This window comes from Grammomys surdaster, unplaced genomic scaffold (genome assembly GCF_004785775.1).
Source record: "Grammomys surdaster isolate TR1022 unplaced genomic scaffold, NIH_TR_1.0 126063, whole genome shotgun sequence".
In the NCBI taxonomy this organism is placed as follows: Eukaryota; Metazoa; Chordata; class Mammalia; order Rodentia; family Muridae; genus Grammomys; species Grammomys surdaster.
In genome coordinates, this window is record NW_021620873.1 from 3,776,889 (window position 1) to 3,793,607 (window position 16,719).

At 48.7% G+C, this 16,719-nt stretch overlaps 1 protein-coding gene across 1 annotated transcript in view; it reads left to right on the top strand.

The window, feature by feature from the left end:
* Abcc12 (ATP binding cassette subfamily C member 12) overlaps positions 1-16,719 on the top strand; it is a 64,337-nt gene that overhangs the window by 17,393 nt on the left and 30,225 nt on the right. The window contains exons 10-14 of the mRNA XM_028755507.1: positions 1,500-1,778; positions 6,989-7,060; positions 9,375-9,499; positions 11,960-12,032; positions 13,377-13,580. Coding sequence (XP_028611340.1) covers positions 1,500-1,778; positions 6,989-7,060; positions 9,375-9,499; positions 11,960-12,032; positions 13,377-13,580 — 753 coding nt within the window. The remainder of the gene's footprint in view (positions 1-1,499; positions 1,779-6,988; positions 7,061-9,374; positions 9,500-11,959; positions 12,033-13,376; positions 13,581-16,719) is intronic.

Sequence of the window (16,719 nt, forward strand, 5' to 3'; positions counted from 1 at the left end):
GAGGAGAGGAGAGGAGAGGAGAGGAGAGGAGAGGAGGAGGAAGAGGAGGAGGAGGAAGAGAGAGAGAGAGAGAGAGAGAGAGAGAGAGAGAGAGAGAGAGAGAGTTCATCGATAGGAGCTCTCGTTCTGGCACAGAACCAGATACCCTAGTAAGCTATGTACATGTAAGTGAGTTGCAAGCATGACATTTGATGGGTTTGAGGTCCAGGCAAGAAAAGGGGAAGGGTATTCTCGACCACAGAATGGCAGCTTGGCTATCTGTGAAAACTGAAGTCACCTCAAGCACTCCGGGTTCCTGCCCCTGTTTTCTTGTTTCTAAGTCCTGTGAAGACTCCAGTTACTGTCCTCTCAATAGGAAGGAAGTCCTGTGAGCCAGGACTGGAGGGTACACTGTTGCCTCTTAGAGGCACACAGATCAACAGTCCGTCATTTACTCTGTGTATCCCTGTACTAGAAAACAAGTACAGGTGTTTTGGATTCAGAGAAGGGTGCTATTTCTTGAATCCCCAACCTCCACACTGCACCATCACCTTCACTAAAATGTCTGTCTTGTGTTTTCTGAACTCAGCATGATTTATAGACCAGACCTCCTTTTCCAAAATTCTCCTCCAATCATTACAATATTCAGTTCCCAAAGAGCTGTTAAAGTACTGGCCTGCCTGCCAACACACACCTGATCAACACCTATAAACCCCTGTCACTGGCCCCTCGGTTTCTCCACCCTTGTTTCCCATCCCATTTCTACCTTGAGCTCTGCGGTTCTGCAGTCCCAGATGGCTTACTTCATACTGTGCTAAACGACTAGACCATGCTTTGTGTGCTTCCCTGTCTGCCATGATGTGGTCTCGACTCTCATTCTTCTGCTCTCTCCTCTCCCTCTTCTTTGCCTGTACAGACTCAGCTCAGATACCACACACATAGACTTCAAGGAAGGGGAATCATATGTCCCTTCTCTGGCCACTACAATGTTGTGTCCTTGTCATATTTCACTGCACTGACGTGTGCATGACCCCTTCTCACAGACAATCTTTTCAAGCTCGGGAGCTGTGCTTGTTTATGTGTGCATTTTTACTATGTACCCCCATGGTCTGACATGTACCATTTAGTAACTTGCAAGTGTTTTGTTGAACTGAATGGGGAAGAGGACAAAGAGACTGAACAAATGGACCTTGTTTTCACATGTGTCTGTCATGCAGTGAAGGCCATCCCCCATGGGCAGAGGCTTATTGTCTTGCAGATGTGGATGACCTGGTAGCAGGATCAGCATTCTCCAGTGTGGGTGACCCACATAGGCCTCAGAGTTAAGAGATACCTGTCCTGGATAGTTTGAATCCATGGACTATTTCTGCTGCAGCGCTCCTGGGGGAATAACTTCTGGTCAGTCCTGGTTGTCGTAGATAGAAATACCAAGATTCTAATTTGGGGGTCATTAGATGTTTTGGGAAGATTTTTGCAAATGGATGACATCTGCCAATTTACTGTTGTCTCTTTAATCTTAGAAAATTCTCATTGCTAAAAGTCCCCCATCCTACATCACCCAACCAGAAGACCCAGATACTATCTTGCTTTTAGCAAATGCCACCCTGACGTGGGAACAAGAAGTCAACAGGAAAAGTGACCGGCCGAAGGCACAAGGTCAGAAAAGGCACATTTTCAAGAAACAGAGGCCAGAGTTATACAGTGAGCAAAGTCCATCCGATCAAGGAGTCGCTAGCCCGGAGAGGCAAAGTGGCAGCCCCAAGTCAGTGCTGCACAACATCAGCTTTGTGGTGAGAAAGGTGAGTGTATCAGTCAGCTTTGGATTACGATAGTGAAATATCCGAGTCAATTAATCTACGAAGACCCAAGGTCTGGGAATCTGGGGAGATGGCTCGTTGATGAAGTACTTGCCATGCAAACCCAAGGACTTGAGTTTAGAGCTCCGGCACCTACATAAAAAAACAGGTACAGCCATGTGTACCCATAATCCTAGCACTGGGAAGACAGAGACATGGGGATCCTTGGGACTTGTTGGTCAGTATAGCCAGAGCAGGTTCAATGTGAGACTCCATATTTTTAAAAAAATGAGATGAAGAGTGATTGAGGGAAAAACTCTACTCTGGCTTACACAAGAGGGGGGGCTGTGTAGAGGGGAGAGAGAAGAGTGAGGGATGGAGGGGGAAGAGGAAAGGGAGAAGGAGAGGAGAGGGAGAAGGAGAAGAAAGGAAGTGAGAGAGAAAGAGCAGGAGAGGGAAAGGAAGAGGGAGAAGGAGAGAAAAGATTATTTTGACTGAGTTTTGGATACAGTTAAAGATCAGGCTGTGGGCTTCTAGTGAAGGTAGTCAGTCATGGCTTGGGATGGGTAGTGAAATAAATCACTTACATCATGTGCCAGGAAACAGAATAAAAAGATGGAGGGTCCATAATCCCTCTGAAGGCATGGGGCTGCAACGACCTAAACACCCCTATAGAGTATCTGCTCCTAAAAGTCAACACTGCTTGGTGACAGTGCTATCATAGGAACTAATGCCCCTTTGAGGGGAATTCAGCACCCAAATTGCAGCAGGAGGTGTGCTTTTTGAAGGCCTCCACCGTGCCTCCTTGTTCTATGTAGCTATGGCTTTCTCAAGCCCCATAAAATGCAGTTTGAGCTGGAGGTGATGCTGAGATGTCTCCAATCAGCTCTTCTGTCTTCCCTGGCCAACTTTATAACTATGTGCACGAGCATGTCGGCATCCTCCTCAAGCTTAAAGAAGATGGTTTCCATTGGGATAGATCTTCCATGCCTCTAGAACCACTGTATTTTTGTTTCATTTTGTTGAAAAGGAATGTTACTGTGTAACTTAGGCTGGTCTTGAACTAGTCATCCTCCTGCCTCAGCCTGCCTGTGCTGGATCATAGATGTGGGTCACTACACCTACTGCTCTAGGTAGAATTTTGTTTTCCAAAGATGCTAGAGGTAGAATCCAAAGTATTTTGTGCATTATGTGAGCCCCTACCCCTGAGCCCTTACTAGTTACAGTCTTAGTCTTAAATGGATGGTCCAACTCATGTAACTCAAACTGATTAGATTTAATGGGGTTTTTTGAGACTTTTTTCCTAATTTCACAATACAATGTTAAGCAAGACAATAGTTTACCCATCACACACTTGTTTGTTTTTTTTTAAAATTACTCCACCCACCACCTCATTTTATGACCGAGGAAACTGAGGCACAAGGTTGCTAAATAACACGGGCTAGGTCACATAGCCAGCAAGTGGAGAAAGACTGCACACGATGGCATCCAACTCTGTCTGTTTTTGTTTGAAGACAGCATCTCACCATGAAGTCCAGGCTATTCAGGAACTCATCATCTTCATGCCTCAGCCTCTAGTCTGTGCTCTGCTCCTTCCCCTCTCCGTCTATACCCCTACTCAGCACGAAATACTGCTTTTGCACAACACAGTGTGATTTTTAAAACCAGTCTAGCAAAGTGAGTATGCATGTGGGGGTGGGTGGGCGCTCACCAGCCCGCCAGGCGCCGTGGTCCTTCCTTCCCTCAAGAGGGAGGGTTGCAGAACCATTGGATAAAGCTGTGACTTTAGCCCTAGGCCTCTTCTTGCTCCTCCTGCCTACATCTTGTTGCACTGGGAATGTGGTGGGCATGCCTAAGATACTGTTGATTTGGCTGCAGCAGGCTCAGCAGCGCTAATCTTTGCCTAGTAACTTAATCTCCCTTCTTGTGGCTCGCTTTCCCCCATGCTAACACTGCAGAAGGAGAGGCTCGATAGCCCAAACGGTCAAAGCTCCATAGGCAAACAAACGCTGGCCCCTCTGCAGCTAATGAAACCATCTGCCTCATAGAAGACGGCATCTAATGTTTGGTGAGCCGAGTGCCACTGACCTCAGGTGTCAGTTGTACCCTCCTCTGAAAAATCACTGCTTTCCTGGTAGTCTCCCCCATCTCTGGGCCTGAACCCTGATTTCTTCAGATAGGCTCAGGAAAATGTTACATAAGGAAACTACATTTTAGCCATCTGCTTGCTCTGCTCTATCCTGTCTTCGGTGAATGGTAATGCCTGGATTTGTGCGTCAAAGGCACAGTAAGCATTTTGTGAAATAGTTCCGTTCCAGGCCCAAGCCACTTAGCTGTTATAGCAGCTACTTTACTTCGGGCACACTGCCTTAGCTCCTGAAGAGTCTCTTTGCCTGCTGCATGGATTTTTATAATAGCGTCCACTTCACAAGGCGGTTGTGAGACTAGAGATACCGCATACAAAACACTTTGCTCACGGTAAGCTCCAACTGCCGTTAGCAACCATTGCCCTCTTTTCCCTTGAACAATCATGGCTGGCTTACTTGTCACCCTTAAAAGTTCTAAATTCAGGCCATCCAAGTTTCTCCAAATTTAGCTCCACGATTCCATTAAGTGCTGTCCTCCAGGATGAGCCGGGGTGGGGAGGAGGGCAGGGATGTTACTCAGAGTTATGCTCTTAGCCCAGAGCCTATGCCCGGTGCCAGGTTCTCAATAATGTTTGGTGAATGAGCAAATACATAATGAGTTGCCCGTAAGATGAAGACCTCCAGGGATTTATTCTGAAAAGAATGGCTCCAGGAGGCTCTCGCCTGGCCCAAAGGAATGGCCGGGACTCAAGGGAGGCTTATAGGGAGGCTCTATGAAGCTGGCCCACACTAAGCATCCATAGCTGGGTCCATCATTTTGAAGTGCTACTGTGTTTTAAAGGGTCAGCTCCACACACTGGCAGCGATGACACTGTAGGTTTCATAGGGCAGTGACTCCAGCGGTCCTGACCATGGTTTGTTTCCAGTGCCTAGTATGATGTGTGGGATTCCACAAAGGTGGGTCAAAGAAGTTACTGCTGACAGACAGCAACCCTTGTGCTGGGTATGGCAGGAGGTAATGAGCAGATTTAATCTAGCTTCGGGTTGGAAAGGAGCCATAGTTGACCCCTTACCAAATGCATCTTTGTTCTACAAGGTTGAATCAGGGCTACTTGAAAATATTCTAGAATGCTCCATATGCAGCCTCTGCTTAAACACAGGAGCAGACAAACTATCAGTTACCCCAGAAGCCTGTGTGACCCAGCCATACCTCTTTCAGCTCTTTTTCTTTTCTTTTTTTAAAAGAATTTATTTTTTGTATGTGAACACACTGTTTCTCTCTTCAGACATACCAGAAGACGGCATCTGATCCCATTACAGGTGGCTGAGAGCCACCATGTGGTTCCTGGGAATTGAACTCAGGACCTCTGGAAGAGCAGTCGGTGTTCTTAACCACTGAGCCATCTCTCCAGCCCCTCTTTCAGCTCTTATTCAATACCACTTGTGATGGGTCCATGGGCCTGGGACCTCTTAATGTGGTCATCTGTAAGACTCTGATGAGCCTCAGCTACTGGGGACCACCCGAGTGAACCATGCAGTGCAGGAGATCGATGCAAAAGCAAGAGAAGTTTGTTGTTTCAGTGTACTGGGGTTGTCCTGCATCTAAAGGAGTGGTGACGACCCTGGGTGGCCTGTTCAGCCAGTTTTTATACAGTTTTCAGGGGCAGAGTAGAGCAACAGCCACTAGGTACAATGTGATTGGCAGAACAGTGTGACTTTTAAACTGATTGGTCCTTAGGGAATGCGGTAGCAAGGGTTCTCTTATCTGTGGGAGGCCAACGGTCTGCCCTGAGGAATGTGTCTACATGCTCTGGGCTTCCCTTATCCGCAGGTCCCCCCTGGTCTTCCTGAGGAATGTGATCAGCCTCTCCCTTCTGGAGAGGAGGAGTGCCTATGTGCTCTAAGGACTTCTCCCTTCTGGGAAGAGAGGGTCCTGGTGGAATTTTCCAAAGGCTCTGAGCTGACCTCTTCACATTCATCTTCCACTCCAGAGTACTAGGACTTTGTCAGTAGCCCACAGGTAGTAAAGGATGTTGGGGTATTATACGGATCTGAGCTCACTTTTTCAGAAGTTGCTTAAGCTTCTTGGAAGCTTGGAGCTTCATTTGCCTTCTGCGTGGGCTGACTTAACAGAACATGCTCTATCTTTATGGTGTCATTCTTTACCTGGATCTTCCTCTTTACTCCTTGTGCCACCTGCACCTCCCAAACTAGCTGCCTTCCCCCAAATTCTCACTCAGCGCACGTTTCCAGGGCAGCACAAGCAGATGCACCCACTTTCTGAGTACATTTTCCCTGTGCCTTCATTTCTGCCTACTCATTGCCCCTTCCATAACACACATTTGACAAATTTCGTATTTCAGTTACTTCCCTTCTGTCCATCTCCAGCTAAACCACGAACTCTGTGGAGGACCAACTCAGGCTCTACCTGTTGGGTTCACCCTCTGAATGGCTAGGATTGCACTTGGATCTAATGTGCCTCCTCCATGACCCTGGAGTCAGGGTGAGGTGACTGCCAGTGCTCAGAACAATGCCTGGCGCATCACAAGCGCTCAGTGACAGCATGATGGCTGAGTTGACACAAGTTCAGCTATAAAGTCATCCCGTGGAGATAGCGAAATGACTTGGTGTTCTAAATTGAGTTGCTATGCTGAAAGAGTTCACAAAAAAATAGACTTCTGAAATCACCTGGCTCTCTCTATTTGAAGAATGTCCCATGCTGGCCCCCATACCCTACTGGGTCATATCTTCCTTTACCTGCCATTAGAGTCACTTCCTGGTCTCTAGGCAAAGGATAACCCTCGTGCCCAGGGACTTGGTCTCTTAAACCGGGACAAGGCTGTTTTGCATCGATGTGTGAGTAGGATTTCCAGGTTTCCAAAAGCCCTCTGGGTAGTTTGCTCGCTTCAGGAGGCAGGATGCTTAATTAAGACGTGCATCTCCACATCCTTCCAAGCTGTGCACACTAGGCTTGGGGCCTGAGGCTGCAGCTGCCACCTTGTAGAGGTGAAAGTAATAGCCTCTTGTCCTGCCTGGACTGGTCACCATAGAGCCCAAGCTCCAAGCCCCCTACCCCACCCCTAAGATTATGGGGGAGTGACTGCTTTGTCTCTACTTCTTTGACAGGGGAAGGTCTTGGGAATATGCGGGAATGTTGGAAGCGGGAAGAGTTCCCTCATTTCAGCTCTCCTAGGACAGGTGAGTGTATGGCGAGAGCTGGAGAGACCACACTGACAGGACTGTGGAAAGGTTTCCTTGCTGTAGACTTCGTGGGGGCTGAGGCAGCCTGTAAAACAGTGGTCAGGTTTTGCTGTTTAAGGTCAACCTCAGGTTGCCAATGAGTCCCTTGGGTTGATGCATTTGTCATCTCCGTGTCTGGTTTGACACAGGCCAATATTTTCCACACACTCTTCGGTTTACCTCCAGAGGACAGGCGTTAAACAGTGATTGCTTCCTTGCCTCCAGCTCCATGTTGGTCTAAATAAGTGATGGATCGTTACCTCTGTGGCTTCTCCCATGGCTGTCCTGATTTATAAAACCCAGCAAAGCAGCTTGGTGGAGAATGAAGGAACTGGGACTCATGGTGACTTTTGATGAATTTTTTTTTTTATTGTTTGTCTCCAAAACCCCAAATACCTGCCGAAGTGCCTTATAAAAAGGGGGACTGAGTGAATGCATGGGGGGTAGTGTGACCTTAGCTGCTCTTAACACTTTGTATAGGAAGAGGGAGGTTCCTAAGTCCTGTCTCTGCCTGTCTAGCTGTGAGACCCTATGTAGGTGGTAACGTGATTTACTATAGTCACAGATGGCCTCTCTGTCACCATATTTTGCAAGCATGTTTTGAATAAGGCAGGTTTTAAGGAGATTGGGGAACCATTTCCTTTGGCCTACCATTGTTCCTAAAAGGAAGATTGATTGAGTTGGGGTTGAAAGAATTTGGGCAATCTCTGAAGGAATAGAGAAACGAGGCTCAGCAGGGCCCCACTAGAATGGGGGCGTGAGTCTTGTCAGGGCCAATGTGATTTTCTTTGGCATCCCTCGACTCTCTGCTGGAAGAGTAACTACTTCTTTCTTTCCTGGAGGTGAGGCAGGAGAACCTAGGGCCTGGGATGGGTAGGCTCTAGGATCTAAGTATGTGTGTCTCTGTGAGCATCCTAGAGTCAGTGGCACACTGGAAACTACCCCCACTCTCTGCCCATCAACACAGGTCTCCTAACAAAGTAGGAGATGCCCCAGCCCATGCTCAGACCTCCTGGCGTTGGGAGGCTCATCATTCCCAGCTAGTTCCTTTTCTCAGTGTGTTGATATGTAACAGAAGGAAACTTGCCTCCCTTTAACCTCTAACCTTTAACCTCTACCCTCTGATTTATTCCTCGGGAGCATCTCAGAGAAAATAGAACCCATCTTCTATGAAGCAACGAGGGAATCACTTTTCCATGACCTGGGGCATGGCCTGGGAGCTAAGCCACCACTTTTTCTCAGTCACATGTTCGCCATTTTCCTTCCGACAAAGAAACTGAGCCCCACTGGACCTTGCTTTATTCATCTACAAAATGGCCAAGGAGAGTTAGAAATGGGAGCATACACACTAGTCAGAGCTGAGTCCTCAGGACCAATCACAGTGTCAAGCTGGCTCAGCACCGTCCTTCGAAGGCACCTGCCTAGAACTGTTCTTGCAAATGTCATCTCTTTCCCAAGTCTAACTCCAGTCCCCTTCAACCATTCTCATTGTCAAAATAGCACAGCATCATGTGACACTTTCCCTGCTGAGCCACACTGTCACCACTCCCATGGTCATCAGCCCTACAGATGTCCTCTCCTGACAGCATCAGATCTTTATGTCACCGATACTGTTTACCACTGTCTATCCGAAGCACACTTTGAGGGGGTCAGCTGAAGTGCCTGTGGACCCTCAGTGTCACAAACTGGGCCTCACGTGTTTTCTAAACGGGTTGTTCAATGCTACCAAAGTCCCAAAGTTCCGCATGGAAGTGGATTTGCCACTCTTTGTGGGGAAGAATAAAAAGGAGTTCTGTCCCCTTAAGGCCTGAATTCTTGCATGGTTACAATCCTGTGACTGAGCCAGGGCTCCTTCTTAAAGTGGGGCATCCTGGGGTCTCCACCCCAGGAGGATAGGCTGTGCTCTGCTTTCAGGAACCTGGCTAAGGAGAGATGGAGCCATTTGGCACACCTAGTGGAAGGGGGCCTCTTGTTGCTCATCCATTCTTAAGGCATCTTGCTGTAGTTGGCCCAGAGGTGAGCTAAGTATAGCCTTCACTCTCCAGTTGGCAGCAGGACTCATGACTACCTGCTCCCCAAATTTCCTGCCTAGCCCTTGCAAGTGTCCCACCTAGAGACCCTCAATAGCACACTTGGGCTTTACAGGGTGTGTACGTGACATCTGTCACCCCCTCCCTTATATCCATGTGACTAATGCTCGTACAGTACGAGAGCATTTGGGAGCAACCCCAGAGCGTGTTTTCTAAGGGTTCTCTGGTTATCATCGCTCTAGATGCAGTTACAGAAAGGGGTCGTGGCTGTCAATGGACCTTTGGCTTACGTTTCTCAGCAAGCATGGATCTTCCATGGAAATGTGAGGGAGAATATACTGTTTGGAGAGAAGTACAACCACCAAAGGTATTACTAACCCGGGATGTATCTGGCATTGTGGTAGCTGGTCCACCTGCTTCAGACTCTCAGGCCACTAAGAATGGTTACTAAGTAGAAAGGTTTCTTTAATGAGTTTTGATGAACATCCGTGGGGTCTGCCCAGGAACTGGAATTTCTTTTTCTGACCCAGAAGCTCAGGAGAGGCACATTCTGCAGACCACACGGCCTGGTGAGAAGAGGGTGTGGCTGTCACTTCCTTCCCAGGGCAGAGTACCATATGCTCTGAGGTTCTCCGTAACAGGGCATATGTTGCCTCGCTGGTGAAAAATGAGCCTTGCAAGTTTGATTTAGGCTGAGTAACTAAAACTTTGCTTGAGATCTGAGCCAAAGGCATGCAATTAGTCAGTCCTGACACGATTAATTCACACGGACACTATATGAGTACATTGTTGCTAGTGTCCTCAGATGGTCTAATGAGCTAAAATCAAATTTCCAGTTCATAAACCTTTGATATGTGTTGGGTCATTATCTTTAAGCTCTGAAAAACAGTGACTTCTTAGGCAGGCTTGTCTGAGGTAAGTTCCATTACCATGCCTTTGGGGAGAACCAGACATTATATCTCATTTTACTGGTGGGAAAACTGAAGCTCAGAGGGGTGAGGTGACTGCCCACAAGCCTTGAGTCTTGGACCTGTGCCCTGGGCTTCAGCAGCACATGCTAACATCGGGGCGACATGACAGCAGGGTCACTCAAAAATTTCTCAAACACCACGGGACTGACATAAGGAATCAGACTTAAGAATCTATCTGGTTGCAGTTTGGACTTATTATCTGAGCCCATGGACTCTGAATCCTATGGGCTAGTATTGGCCAGTGAGTGTATTCCCAGCAAGAAGTCTGTGGCCTTTCCTCTTTCCCTGGCTGTGATACCCTCAGCAGAAGGCCCACATGTGGTCAGTGGTGGGAGTCCTTGGCATGAGCCAAACTACTCAGCCCAGCATCTCATAGGCACAGTCCCCTTTGCCTACTCCTGGCCCATCCCTACCTGGTATGTCTTTTGTTTCCACAGAAGCAGGCTGTAAGGACAAGTACTTAATTTACCAACAAGGAGGAGGAAGATAGCAAATATTAACCAAGTGCTTGCCTTCTGCAGGGCACCATAAGGAACACAGATATTGCTCCCAATGGGCTTGTACAAGTTACTTTAGTGTCATCGTACGATGGATAACCTGGCAGAAGCAACTTAGTGGAGGAAAGACTTATTATGGCTCATGGTTTCAGAGAATTTCAGTCCATCAGGGCAAGGAAGACGTGGCTGAACAGTTTGTGGCTGTGAGAATATATGGCAAAGGCTGTTGTGGGAGTATTGTAGTTACCAACCATCCTTAGTTGAGGCATGCAGCTTGTCAAGTGGGACAAAAGTCTCCTGCTCAGCGTGGGGTCCAGTAGCTGCTTGGACACGGCTGAAGTGAGAATGCCACTAGGAAAACCAGCTATTCAGAGCAGTGACCAGATTCTGAGACTATGGGCCACTGTGGTGCCTTGCGGACAGGTCTGCTCACTGTGGGTGTGTCTAGCATTGAGATACAGAGAAAGTGGCAGCAGTGGAATGGCAGCTTCTCTCTTACCATGGGGCCTCACATCCCACTAGATTGTGTGGTCCCAGACACTCCAGGAGATGGGCTTGTACCAGGGGGCCAAGTGGAGCTGTGCCTGATAAAACAAGGAATTTGCTCTAGCAGTTTGGCTGGGCAGAGCTAGCTAAGTCCCCATACGTCTGAACTCCCGAGGCTTGAGAATGGGTGCTATCGAGGGACAAAACATCCCCAGAAGCTCCAGAGCTAGGGTCCTTTTCCCACTTTGCCTCTTTCCCCAGAAGTGGCATCTTATGTGGCTACATCTTATCCTCTCCAATACGGTAGAGACAATGGGTGGGCAGAATAGCTTATGGAACAGAAGAGGCTGGCTCCTTTTCCCACTTTGCCTCTTTCCCCAGAAGTGGCGTCTTCTGTGGCTACATCTTATCCTCTCCAATACGGTAGAGAAAATGGGTGGGCAGAATAGCTTATGGAACAGAAGAGGCTGGCTGAGCAGATGCCAGGGCTGACATTTGTCATCATGTGACCCTATGCTGCTCTGTCACATGCATCTTCTCTTCCACTCATGGCTCTGATTCAGCCCTGTGTCCCCCTGGATGCCATCTTCAACAGCTTTAGCCCATATCTTGATTCCCTTCCCCGGATTTTGTAGTCACTGGTGCCATTTCTCCTGCTTGACATGAACGCTGTAGGGGGAGGGACCAACCCTGAGTCAAGGAGACACCCTAGGGGTCAAGGAGTCTTTGGGACAAGGCAACTTGCCTGGGAGCCCTAAGCATGAGAGCAGCAAGATCCTTGCCTTGTGCTGGCAACGACGGTGCTTCCTTCGGGAGCAGCCTAGGCAGCCATGCTCTGTGCTGGTCTTACCATTCTGACCTCGATGCCCACAGGTACCAACACACAGTTCACGTCTGTGGTCTCCAGAAGGACTTGAACAGCCTCCCTTATGGAGACCTGACTGAGGTAAGCAGAGCTGAGACTCATTTCCCCAGAAGACCTTGGATCCATACCCACACGTCACAGAGGCAGAAAGTCCCATGGACAAGCTGCCAGAGTCTGGTTTCTGCCTATCATGGATTCTTTGGGATCCACCAGATGGAGGTGGACCCAAGCCTGCTTGGGTTTGACTCATCCTGGTCGCTTCCACAGACCACTCCCAACCCTTTTGCCATCTCATGAAGAGTTCTTGAGCAGCTACTCCCGAGTCTCAAGGCCCAGCTCTATGCTCAGAACAGCGGTCTGGAGTGTTTCATGTAGTTGGGAGTCTCAAGGCTCCTTCTTGCTCTCCGCCTCTGTGCAGCCCAGGAAGTCTCTCATTCTGTCAGAAGTGGCTGGCCTTTCTGAAAGCTTATGTGTGTGGCTCTGGCTTCCCCTTTCAAGTTATATCTGTACACCCCTGCCAGTCTGCCAAGGTGTCCAGCCACCTCCTAGACTTTCAGGAGCTAATGAAGCTCCACGGAGGAGGACTTTGGAAGCAGCGGCTTCCCACCAAGTGCTGCAATGAATGCTTCTTGGTTAGCACTTGGTGAATATGTTGACTGCTGGGTTTGTGTGTCCAGTGCCCAGTGCTAAAATGTGAGCTCCTGGTTCCTGTGTCACTGTTCTTGCCCAGCTCCCGGCTCCTGGCTCCCGGCACCCGGCACCCGGTACCCAGTTCAGTAGCTGGGCATCTGAGTGCAGTGGGATCCACTCTACACTCAGGAGGATGAGATTCCCAGAAAAACATAACCTAGATTTTCATCTTGCAGTACATATTTACTGAGCACCAAATTCATGCCTCAGATTAGGAGCCGGGTCTTAGGGATTGGTTTTAGAGATTGTGTGTTCATGGCACATACATTTGTCCACAAAGAAGTGAACATAGGGGTCCCTGGTCCATCTCCCAGGCACTTTCTCTCCTTTTCACTATTCACTATACATTCTTCCAAAGTTCCCTGCTCCAAAATCAAACAAAACCCACAAAAACAAAAACACAAAACAACCCCCCAAAACCCTCCTCTATGTTATCAGTCAATCAATATATAATGGACTGTGTACTGGGGAGTGGGAGTCATGTGATAGACACCCCTTACTCAGAGTCAGAAAGAGCTGTTTCCAGTTGGCACTGGGCTTCCATGAAGTGAGGACAATGGAATTCTTCCACTGGCATTATCTGGTGTGAGGGGCAGAGGAGCCTGAGTGCAGAGAGAGCAAGCCTGTGTGTTGTCTCCGCAAGTCCTGAGGAGCTTCAGGAAGCTCCTGGTATACAAAGATCATGGGGTAGCAGGCAGACTTAATGATGGGCAGTGTTATTATCCATGTCTACAGATTGGGGAGCGGGGCGTCAACCTCTCTGGGGGACAGAGGCAGAGGATCAGCCTGGCCCGTGCCGTGTATGCCAACCGTCAACTCTACCTGCTGGATGACCCGCTCTCAGCTGTGGATGCCCATGTAGGGAAGCACGTCTTTGAAGAGTGCATTAAGAAGACACTCAAGGGGAAGACTGTTGTGTTGGTTACCCACCAGCTGCAGGTAACTTGGATGTGCATGGTCCATGAGGCCTTGGGATCAGTGCAGCACTTGATGTTCAAAGGGACTCCTACTCTTCTTAAATATGCCATTCCCACCCAAAAATGGCTTTACCTGGACAGGGGATGGAGAAGGCAGGGAAGGTAGGGGACACTGGTGAGTCCAGCAGCCAGCCCACTTTCCTGGTATTGATACCTCTATGGATGACTTCCTTTGGTTTACTTTGCCGTCAGTGGAGACATGACCTTTCCCCCACCACTGGGTAGATTCTCTAGGATCAGTTGGCTCTGAGATCTGGGCTACTGGTGCCAAGAAAATGGGGAGCCAGGCAGGGACAAGTCAGGATTTACACATTCTCCAATAGGGACTTGGGCCTGAGGTCAGGGGCTCCTTGTTGGAGATCATGGAAGCTCTGTTTTCTTTCCTCAACCAGAAAGTCATGGCTCTTGTGACGAGGGGCCCAGGCTCCCCAGTCTTCCTCTAGCCCAGGAAAGGCTCTGGAGGCCAGGATCAGTGGGTAACGCTAAGGTCTCAGGGCTTTTCTACCTTCTTAGATCCTGTTCCCATCTGAACAGTAGTCTCCCTCTGGCTTAGGAGAATCTTGCTGAAGAAAGGGACAGGGCTTATGTTAAGTGAACTGGAGGATTTGGCAACATGGTCACAGACATATAGGTTCTGAACTCTTGGTGGGAATTTAGGGCCCCTTCTCTACCCAAGATAATCCAGGGTTCCTTCTTATGATGTCTCTCTCTAATCTCTCTATGGCAAGTCCTGAAGATATGTCTCTCTCCTCTCTCTCTCTCTCTCTCTCTCTTTCTCTCTCTCTCTCTCTCTCTCTCTCTCTGTGTGTGTGTGTGTGTGTGTGGTGTGTGTACCTCAAAATATCATTGTAGAAAACGTTCCACATTGGGAGGTGATCTGTTGGGGCACTGGTGCTGAGAGCCCCGTCTTCCTCTTCAGCAGGCCTGATCTGGGGGAAGGAGGCAGATCTCGTTGCCTTTCAGTGAAGGGGAAGTTAAGCTGGTGAAGGTTGAAGCAGGAAGGAAGGTTGCCATAGCGATAGGACTTTGCAGCCAGTATGTTGGGACCTTCTGGATGAGGCCAGGAAGACCACCTCCCTGAAGAGAGAGGGCCTTCCCAAAGACCCAGGAAACCCAGCTCCCCTCAGCCTTCCAGAATAAGCTTTAAGCATCAAAATTTTGTACACATGGGTATCCAGTCTCTTTAGCAGATGTGCCACAACTCTAGAAAAATACTGAGTCAGGTTAGTTGGACAAGAACTCCTAGGTCCTCTGCAGGCCAGGGTGGAGGTAAAGATGAAGGCTGGCTGGATTCAGTCTGGAATCCCATGTTTTGCCTACAAATGGTCTAGGCCCTAGCTAGATTCCTAAGTATGGTTACCATAGTCCTGGCCTGTGACTCTTCAGTCTGTGGCATCAGCTTGCCCTGGGAGAACTGTCTTCCTGAGGAGTCCTGGGTCCTGGAGAATGATGACTTGGTCCTGACAGGTGTGAGACAGAGCTGTCTCTCCAGTATCTCTCACAGAAGATAAACCATAGCCACATGCCTGGCCCATCTTTGATACTCACTAGCCCGTGGTATGAGCGTAGGCAAGCTGGTATTTTCCCAGAATCTCCAGCAGTCACACCTTTCCAAGGTCATTGTAGCTCACTTTTTTTTTGCTTGTTGGGAGATGAAGAAGGCCACCAGGTGGCACTATAATCTTGATATACTCTTGATCCCGTTCTTTGTGGGGGAGGGGAAGGCTCAGCCTCAAACTGCAGCCCCGGGGCTTTCCAGAACATTTCTTAGCTGTTCTGACCTCAGATGCTTTGGAGTAGCTGGCCAGGACAGCCACTCATCTGTTTACTTGAGGAAACAAAGGGAGGCCAGCAGTCTGACTAGCTCCTAAGTGTTTTCAGAGTGTGACTACACAAAGCTACCTGGTGTCACTGGATTGAGTAGAGGGCTTGCTGGCCAAAAGGACCTTTGCTGGGCCCTTCCAAGTCTGAGTGGTGGACACACACAGAGACAGAAAAGCCTGTAGTGGGCCCTGTGCTTCCTCTCCTCATGTGAAAAAAAAATCAATGGCTTACCTGAGCTACCAGCTTTCTCGAGCTGGGAGTTGCCGGAGGTTTGGAGACAAGATTTAAGATCAGGCTGTGAAACACCAGAGGGTGATACCTGAGGTCCATGTGTGTCCTTGAGGGAAAGGTTCTGTCAGAAGCAGAAGATGTGTCTCCACTGGGCACTAGGGGCCAGGTTCCTGCTTGGGCTGCCTGGGGAAGGCTCCAAGTCATGGATAGGGGAGTCAGAGGCTAGAGCTATCCAAGCTGCTGGGAACCGTGCTGGTTGAAGCATTTGGGCACCACCCACCCCCTTAGGTGTACAACCATCAATGGAGCCCTTTACTGTCAGGATTCGAGTCAAGTTTAGACAACTGGGATTTGGCCTTGAACAAAGGAGAAATTTAAATCGGGAAGTCTGGCCCTGCCATGATGGCTTACTTCTTTAGGTCAAACTATTCCCAGCCTTTCAGCATCTTGCCTGCCTCTAAGAGGGGACTATCTGCCCTTTGTTGGGTGGATCAATCAAGGAGGGCTCTTTCTTCTTCCAATATAAAAGTGAGTCCCTCCCAGCAGAATTCTAGGATTCTAGGATTGATGTGGAACAGAAAAGCAAGATTGCTTTGAGTAAAATGGGACATGTGGTATTGCTCACAGCTATTGTAATGTTAAAGCTGGTGGGGGTGTGGCCTGTGACTTGGTTTCTACTCCATGGGCTCAGTAGGATGGGGCTTCTGACAGGACTGAGATCATGTTTTCTATCTTTCCCAAACCTTGGCCTCCACAATAGTCAATCAGATTTCTTAGTAGGGTAGCTCATTCAGAGAGAAGAAACGGAAGTTTCAATTACCTTGTTTTGGCAGCCAGAGTCCAGCTTTTGTACTGAAGACACTGAGGACTAGCTCAGTGGTTCTCAATTGCCTCCTCCCACCCCCTGGGGTGACAATGCTTGCAGACATTTTTGCTCATCACAACTAGGGAGAGGCGTTCTATTGGTGGGTAGACATCAGAGAGGCTGTGAAATAGTCTACAATGCACAGGACAGCCCCTGAAGACAAGGAATTATTTGTCCCCTA